Source organism: Oryctolagus cuniculus, chromosome 9 (genome assembly GCF_964237555.1).
Source record: "Oryctolagus cuniculus chromosome 9, mOryCun1.1, whole genome shotgun sequence".
Classification (NCBI taxonomy): domain Eukaryota; kingdom Metazoa; phylum Chordata; class Mammalia; order Lagomorpha; family Leporidae; genus Oryctolagus; species Oryctolagus cuniculus.
The window spans coordinates 12,703,952-12,712,518 of record NC_091440.1 but is presented as its reverse complement, the minus strand read 5'-3'; the positions used below and the strand labels follow the sequence as shown (position 1 = coordinate 12,712,518).

Sequence of the window (8,567 nt, the reverse complement as noted above, 5' to 3'; positions counted from 1 at the left end):
GCACATTAAAATCGTATTGTGATCCTCCCATACCTGATATTAGAGGAATTTGATTCTCACCACTCAATTTCATTCACTACCCACCTCAGTTTTTTCTTTCACTTTCTGTGTCTGGAAGTCTATCACTGTCCTTCCATCTTTTCTTTTTACTTTACTGGCTAGGCACCAAAGAAAGGCTAAAATGCACTTTTTAGCTTTTCAATGATGAGAATCACTGTTGCTAAGCATATTAATTTTAACACATGAATACAGTAACCCCTAAAGTGTACGCTACCATAAATTCAACCTGCAAGGGATTTGCCTTCATAAAGATCTTGTATTTTCTAGATTAAACTGGCAAATTAAACCAAGCTGTAAAAATACAGTATTGCTTGTGAGAAGCTAAGAAATCAAGAGATCAAGGGAAGACAGCCTAATGTTCCCTATCTTAGCAACCTGTTCCTTTTCTTTTTAAGGGAATCACAGAGCTATGCCATCAGGCAGGACATGAGCAATACATAGGAAGAATACCTTTATTAGATTTGTCACTTCATAATCATTCTTGTTTTCTTTCTATTGGAGGTACACATTTTAAGTTTTTATTTCAGGTGTATCAGGAACCAATAAATCTGTGGCAAAGAGTTAACCTATGCATGGCAAAATACATAAAATACATATTCCTTTGTTTCATAATAAATAAACCTGTAGCATAATAAAGAATAGTGCAAACTACCATCGAAAAAGTTGTATAAATAAAACAACTCATTATACATCAGGAATATTTTGTCCGAATAAGTTTACAATAAATTATCCCCCCCATCCATACCTTATCTTTCCTATTTGAAAGGGCTTTGAAATTGAGTAATACAAACAGCAAATGAACTTTAGAAATGTAGAATGACTTTATATTCAAGTTTTATGGTCCTTTTCTGCATTAAAGGAGGGTCTGCATGTTTCATCATCACTGTTACAGTCTGAAGACAACATTGGAAGGCTTTCCAAATGACAGCACCATGCTCTGTACTAGCAACAGATCTATGAACTCTAGAATATATATATATATATATATCATCTTGTTCAACACAATGCAAAAAAGACATGCAGGAAGAGACTTGGTTTTCACATTACGCTGTTCATTCAAGTAAGCTTAAAAATATATCTTTCCATTTTCTTTCCTCTTTTTGTTTTGTTTAAATAAATCATGGATCATAAATGACAATCTTTCACCAAAATGTATAATATAATTCTTTGGTGTGTTTTGAACTCTTCCAGGAAAAAAAAGATGATGTCTAAAAATAAATTAATTCAACTGTACAAATAAAAGTGTTCACATACAAGTTATTAACAATGACAAGACTACATCAACCACTCACAGCACACAAAACAAATTTCTACAAACCCTGGGGGAGGGGGCTGTCTTCAGGGTCTCTGAGGGTAAATTAGTGCTCTTTAGTATATTTGTATGATGCTTCTGATGGACTACATTTTGCACAGGAGATGTGTTGTACCAACCGAAAATAAATTGACTACGAGTCACTGTCCTGGGTCCTTGACCTTTCTGATTCTCCCTTGACAGATCTGGCAAAGGTCACACATTCATCAGTGTTTGCTGGTAACTATAAACCTTTTAAAAATTTTAATATGTATAACAACCCCCCTCCCCTTTCCGTGCACATCCTACACTTCACACACTGTCATTTTCAAATGGAGTAGACTTCTGTGTGCTCAGTGCTCGGGTGGAGAAAATGCAGCTTTAGGCTTTGAAAAATAAAGACTTTAAAAATGTTGATACAACAGTATAAAAGAGTAGTTGGCCTGTTTTTGAAACAGCTTTTCAAAAACATAGGCACGATGCCATCATCACATCTCCTCAGACCTTGCTGTGAATGTCGGCATCCCAAAGTTTTGATCGAAAAGAAATCTCTTTATTACACAAGAAGTTTGGACATAGTAAGGAGGCAGCATCTGAGATTTCAGATTAAAAAAAAAAAAAAACCCACCATAGAGGAAAAAGAAAGCACTTGGATTTCTTGTTTTATAAAATATCACAGTTTCACAGGTGGTCTATGGCAGCAGCTTTTTTTCTCTCCACTTTTGCTTCAACAATCACAGTAACAACAGATGAAGAGATACCAGGTTGCCGCGTCTTCTTTCTGAAGTCACACAAGTAGGGTACTGAACAAATAATCCCGTATAAAAATATCACACTAGAATGAGATTGGTAAAAAAAAAAAAAAGTGGACATTTAAAAAAAAATCATAAATATTAGAACTGAAAGGGCTTTTACAAATATTTCTGGACACAGGCACAGTCCAGGATCTGTTGGCAATGCAGCAAGTGTGTGTTTTACAATCAAGAGGCCTTTGTAGAATTAGGGCCCAACGAGGAGGCTCAAAAGCAGCCTACATGGTAGTGTCAAAGGCATTCTAGAGGCACTCTGGGAAACACAAGAGGGCCTGGTGGCTGTGTTAAGTTCTAACTTAATGCTTGTTTTCTCCTCCTTTAAACATACATATATAGGTAGACAGACAGACATACAGCATCGGCAGTGTGTATCTCGATTAATCTCTCCATCTTCCTTGGTACAGTTTGCCCCCAGCCCTTTCCCCCTGCAATGTACAAGTCCAGCTTGGTTGTTTTTCTGTTTGTTTTTTAAGAAGGAGAAAAAACAAAAAGCCCAAATATCTTAATTAAATTAATTAAATGTACAAACACCATAGGGTTTCCTAGTGAATAAATAGGGCTAATTAGACCCGGTCTGAGTCACAGCTTTGTCTCAGGTTAGGATATGGTCCAAGGACTCCCTGTTATTATCTCACTTATTATTGATCATAATAATAAACTCTAATGTATCGTCCGCACAACTTCAGGGTTCCCATACATTTCCTCGTCTTCAGACTCGGAGGTGGTTCCGTTGCTGGAAGGTGTGTGGAGGTGGGTGGGGGCCCCGCTGGCCTGGCAAACATACCACTCATTGAGGTTGGTCACCTGAGGGGACAGAGTGCTGGAGCGGCTCCTGGCTGGGTCCAGCACAGGGGACAAGGGGGCACCCACTGGAGTCCCCACCGCAGAGTAGCCAAGGGCTCCCGGGGAAGGTGGCGGGGACTTGCAGTGAATCTTCATGTGCTTCCGCAGGGAGCTGGGGTGAGTGTAGGATTTATCACAACCTCGAATCTTGCAGTAGTAGGGCTTGTCGCTGGTGTGCACGTGGGAGTGTTTCTTTCTATCGCTGCTGTTGGCAAACTTCCGGTCGCAGCCATCAAATTCACATTTGAAAGGCTTTTCCCCTGCAAGAAAACACAGGAAAGGTTAACAATGGCCTTCCAGAGCCCTCTCACGTGAGAGAAATCTTGGAGCAGAAGTAGGCATACATTTTCACGTTCTCCCACACACCAGCTCCCAGCCCAATTTCTATTCTTGAAGTCTGTGTTCCAGGATCCAAAGGATAAGGAGACTTGAGCCTAAGTCCCCTGGCCTGAAGGCTTTGCTTGGATGTGACCTTGGGAGGGGCCTGATGACAGCCCCTGCAGAACCACATGGGTCAGGGAGAGATGTTATACTGAACCCACCTAGGACTGCACCCCCCCCCCCACACTGCACACATATACACTTATGCCCAGATGAGTACGCTTAAAAATGCAATGAGATCCCCTTGTCAAGATAAATCCTGAAAAAAAAAATCATACTTCCAAAGCCATTGGATGGTGTAGGAATTTAAGAGAAATGCAAATCAACACAAGCTAAACTGAAAGTGAACTGGGGGTGCGGAAGAATTTTAATAAGGGCAGTTTGTTTCAGAGGGATTTCATTGGTGGAAAGGGGCAGTAGGAGAGACTGCGGCGCTGGGAGAGGAACAGGTAAAACTAAACAGTTCTCTCTGGAAATGAAGGCACCTGGTGAAACACACAGTCCCCTCACTGGATTTTTACAAAGCTGGCTGGGCAGTGAACAAGCTGCTGGCCTCTCTGCTCCTCCGGCTCTCACAGGGAACAGAACCGGAACCGACAGCAATAAAGACCACAAGCCTCCGCCAGAACCTACCCTTTCTTTACCTGACGCTGTTAAATCAACTAATTCTACCAGCTTTCTCCACTGGGCCATCACTCCCGCCAGTTGGTCTAACCAACCAGTGCCTTTAAACACAAGGCCAGGAAGTCCACCGGCTGCGTAAGACAACTCAAAAATTCAGCCAAACCACACCTTGGGGTTAAAAAGCAAAAAAGAGAGCAGGAAACAGTGTAACTGGACTTCCCCTCTCATCTTGGTGTCTAGGAACCTGATCTATTTGCGTTCATAACTCAACAAGTCATCCCATACCGATCTTACAATATTTCCTTCCATACAGATGATTTAAAAAATAAAGCTGAATTTCTCCACATTTCATCAGCTTACTTTGATAACACACTTGTTAGGGTATTTTTGCTTTGGATAACTTTTTGTTTAGACTGAAAATATTAAGCTTCAGCTCAGTATACACAAACCTCTGTGGCGAATTTCCCATTCCTTCCACACAAATATTTCAATGTAGTTTGTTTTTTCAGTATTTTACCAATGACAGACGGCTTCAATGCCAGGATATGTTATTAGCACATCTGAAAGTGCTCAGATGCCTGGAATGTGACTTTCCTTACAGGGAAATGGTGCCTAAAAATGAAACTAGACATTTTCCAAATATGCCTCTTATAGAGAGGAACACAGGACCCACAACGGTAATCGCAAGCTTCAAAACTTCTCTGAATATGAGGTACAACAAAGTTAATCCCATTTTACCAAAGCATTTGTACCGAGTTCTGTATTACAATTCCTTAGAGGTAGTACTCAACTAACACAGCCCTCCTTTAACGGTCAATCCTTGTTCAACACGGAAGCTTAAGCGGTTTTGCTTTTGCACCCTACACAAACGTGAAATATCCTTTAATATTGTTTCTGTACAGCCTAACACGGATTGTGAAATCAATGTGGTGAACGCTGCTTGTTCCTCCAGAGAAACACAAGCAATCAGACCCAGCAGAGGCATACAGAGAGGAAAGAAAGAAAAGGAGGGGTAAAGGAGGGGTGCAGGGAGAAAGTTGGAGAAAAAAAGGACAGGGAGGCGGACCGTCCCTCGGTCAGGCGGCCTAGGGGCAGGGAGCACATTCCTCTGAGCGTGAGCCCAGTGTGTACATTTCAGATTCCGACAGAATTACACTGTTTACAGAGCTCAAGGGCCCAGGTGGCGGTGCCAAAGGACGGGAAGCTACTGTGGACAACTCCCGGGTCCTGCCCGAGCCGGCCTGAGGCACGTGGGTCAGGACGCGGGCCCCTCTGAGAACCTGCAAAGGCGAGAGCTGCGTGGTAGCCTGGGACGGCCCCAGGGACCGACAGAAGCACCAGGCACGGGTCTGAGGCCAAGCCGGAGCCGCCGGCCTCCCTCCCCCGGGGCCCACGCACGAGAGCAAACGTCTGCCGGAGGTGGAACCAGAGGCCAGCAACCCAGGACCCGGGGGGAAGGCCTGGCCTCGTGCGAAGCTTCCTTCAAGGCGCACGGATTCCCCACCAGAAACAAAACCCAACCCGCGGCTTCCGGGCCATCTCGGGCTCCCGGCCTGCGCGGTCCCACAGGGAGGCCTGGGGGCGTCGCCGCGGCCCGGCGGCCTCAGGCCGGCCCTGCACTGGGGGGCTGCTGCCGCAGAGCCGCCGGGCGCCCGGCCTGGCGTCCGCCTCCGCCCGCCGCCGCGCCGATAAATCAGCCGAGTGATTACGGAACGTAAACTCCGGTGGCTTAAGCGTCCTCTGAGGAATAATATGGTCTGTCCTATAAATCCCGCCCGCGCCCCTCGGCGCTTCAGCCCGCGGCGGCCGGCGGCCCACAGCCTCCACACCATGGCCGGGACACCCCCTAAAAGCGGGGCTCGGCGTCCATGGCTCCCCGTGGCGCCGGGTTCCCCCACCCCCACCCCCACCCCCACCCCTGGCAAGCCCCATGGCGCGCAAGGCCTCCTCCTCCTCCTACTGGAACGTTCCTCAACAGGACAGCCGCCGGGTCCTCCAAACCCAGCCCCTCCTGGGCACGTGTGAGCCTGTGTGAGGCCGGCCGGGCGACGGCACAAGGGTGGTCGCAGGACTGGGGTGTCCGCGTCGAGTGTGTGTGAGCGGAGGGGGGGACCCTTACGCACCCCGCCCCGGAGGCACCGGCAAATCCCACGCCCGCTGCTCTCCGCGCAGCGACCGAGGCGCGGCCCGGGCGACCCCGGCCCCCCTTCCCTGTCGCCCTCCCCGACTTCCCGGGGCCGGGCGGGTGGGGGCTGCCGACCGTCCTGGGCGCCTTCCTGCTCCGACTGCTGCTGCTTCTGCTCCGGGGCGGCGGCGGCGGCGGCTGGAGCGCGTGGCCGGTCCCGGTTGGAGGGGCTGCGGGCGCGCTGGAGACTCCGCCGTGTGGGAACCCAGCGCGGGGCCTGTGTGTGCTATCGAATTACTTATTCATAGAAAAAAAAAGGGGGGGGAGAGAAAAAAAAAGAAGTCACATGTCCGGGTTATACGTATGCGAAGAGCAGCAGCAGAAGGAGGGAAAAATTAAGGCGAGCAGCAGGAGAAGCAGCGGCAGAGGCGGCGGCGGCGGCGGCGCAGGAGGCGGCGGCGGCGCAGGAGGCGGTGGCGCGGCCGGGGACAGACACCCACCTGTATGAGTGCGCTTGTGGATCTTGAGGTTCTCCGAGCGCGCGAAGACCTTGCCGCAGCCCGGGAAGGGGCAGGGGAAGGGCTTCTCGCCGGTGTGCACGCGGATGTGGTTGATGAGCTTGTATTTGGCCTTGAAGGGCTTGCCCTCGCGCGGACAGTCCTCCCAGAAGCAGACGTGGCTGCTCTGCTCGGGGCCTCCCACGTGCTCCACCGTGACGTGGTTCACCAGCTCGTGCATGGTGCCGAAAGTTTTGGAGCAGGGCTTGGCGCCGCCGGCCGGGGGCGGTGGCGGTGGCGGCGGCGGCGGCGGCGGCCCGGCCAGCTCCTCCGGGTCGATCCACTTGCAGATGAGTTCCTGCTTGATTGGCTGCCGCATATAGCGCAGGAAGGCCCCGGCTGCCCCTGGGAGGTGGGGGTGGTGCTGGTGCGGGTGCTGCGCGGACGCCGGCGGCGGCGGAGGCGCCGGGGGCGGCGCGTGGTGCTGCAGGTGGGGCCCAGTCCCGGCCGCCGCCGCGGCCGCGGCCGCCGCCAGGTTCAGGTTTAAGTTCACGGCTCCGTAGCCGTGCAGGGCCGCGGCGGCCGCGGCCGCCACCGCCCCGTAGTGCGCGTCCCCCGAGCGCGGCGCGAAAGGTGGCTCGGCGCGGCCGTACAGCTCGGCTGCCGCAGCCGCCGCGGCCGCCGCCGCCAGCCCAAGACGCATCTGGCCGTTGAGTGGGTGTGGGTGGCCGCCGGGGGCCCCCGGCGCGTCGTGCAGCGCGGGGAAGAGCGCCGGGCCGCCGCCGCCGCCTTCCGGGCCCGCGTAGGTGCCGCTGGCCGAGATGAACATGCCGGCCGAGTGGGGAGGCGGGGCCGGGTGCTGGGGGGAGCTGGTGCCGGACCGCTGCTCCCCTCCGAGCGGGGCCCCGTGCATGGCCGCCGCGGGGGCCGTGGCGGAAAGGTCCCTCCGGAGGACGAAGTCCCTGCTGTGGCCTTTGCCGCTGCTGCCGCCGCCGCCACTGTTGGTGGTGGTGTAGCCCGAGAGGGCAGAAGGAGGAGGAGGAGGAGGAGGAGGCGGGGGAGGGGAAGGGGAAGGGGGAGGGGGCGACGGGGAGGGAGGAAGAGGAGGGGCTGGGGGCGGGGGCGCGGAGAGCTGCGCGCCACTGCTGCCCCCGCGGCCGGGGTGCGGGATCGAGGCTGCTGAGCGGGCGACGGCCGCCGGAGCTTCGGGCTGCACCGGGAGCGCCTGGGCGGAAGGGCCGAGGCCCAGCGCGCTCGTCTGGGCCATGTGCTCAGGTCCGAGCGGAGTGGCGGCCACGCCGGGGTCAGCGCCCAGGTCCAGCGGGCGGAGGTGCGCGGCGGCACGGCGTTGGGAGTGGGCGGGCGCGCGGACCAGCGCCGGGAAGACTGTCATGTTCTGAAGCGGCTGGGCCTGAGCCGTTGCCAAATCCGCTAACCTCAGCGCTGGCGGGTTCCTCTTGCTCAAAGGGGGCTCCATCAGAACTACACAGTCAGGCCCATAGACCCTCACTGGGGGCACTTTTTTCCCTTCTGCCCGCCTTCAAAAACATGTATATATTAGGGGCTCTTTAACTTCTTTTGTCCTGGCCTCCTAACTCTGCTTACTCTTGTTGCCACTCTGTCCTCCAGCGATTGGCAGAGTGAACACCACACTGGAGCTGCACAGTGGGACCGCGAGTTTGGAAATGGCACGGGTGGGATTGGAGGGAGTCGCGTGATTGGCAGCAGCCTCGGCTGCCCGATTGGCTCCCGTTCAGGCCTTCGGCCCAGCGGGGATTCGCCCCTGTGCGCTCGCCGCCTGCGCTTTCGCTTCGCGCGCCCGCCCCCGCCCCCCCTCCGGCGGAGCCCCGCGTCTCCGCCTCCCCGGGGATGCCCAAGTTGCACTTGCAAAGTTTGAGCCTGGCCTGCGCGCGCAGCGCCCCGCGCTCCCCGGA

At 53.1% G+C, this 8,567-nt stretch overlaps 1 protein-coding gene across 1 annotated transcript; it reads right to left on the bottom strand.

The window, feature by feature from the left end:
* Positions 1-494: 494 nt before the first annotated feature.
* On the bottom strand, positions 495-8,254 carry ZIC5 (Zic family member 5). Its single transcript, XM_051850482.2, has 2 exons — positions 6,637-8,254; positions 495-3,266 (listed from the first exon to the last, which is right to left on the bottom strand). Exons 1-2 carry the CDS (start codon positions 8,108-8,110, stop codon positions 2,824-2,826), a joined length of 1,917 nt encoding a protein of 638 aa, XP_051706442.1. The 5' UTR covers positions 8,111-8,254; the 3' UTR covers positions 495-2,823.
* Between the last annotated feature and the right edge of the window lie 313 nt (positions 8,255-8,567).

What these genes read in the sequence shown, in the direction of transcription:
- ZIC5 (XM_051850482.2), bottom strand. Translation starts at nt 8,110, where the DNA reads ATGGAGCCCCCTTTGAGCAAGAGGAACCCGCCAGCGCTGAGGTTAGCG. An exon ending in CCACAAGCGCACTCATACAG is followed by an intron (nt 3,267 to 6,636) that starts GTGGGTGTCTGT and finishes GTTTTCTTGCAG; the next exon opens with GGGAAAAGCCTTTCAAATGT.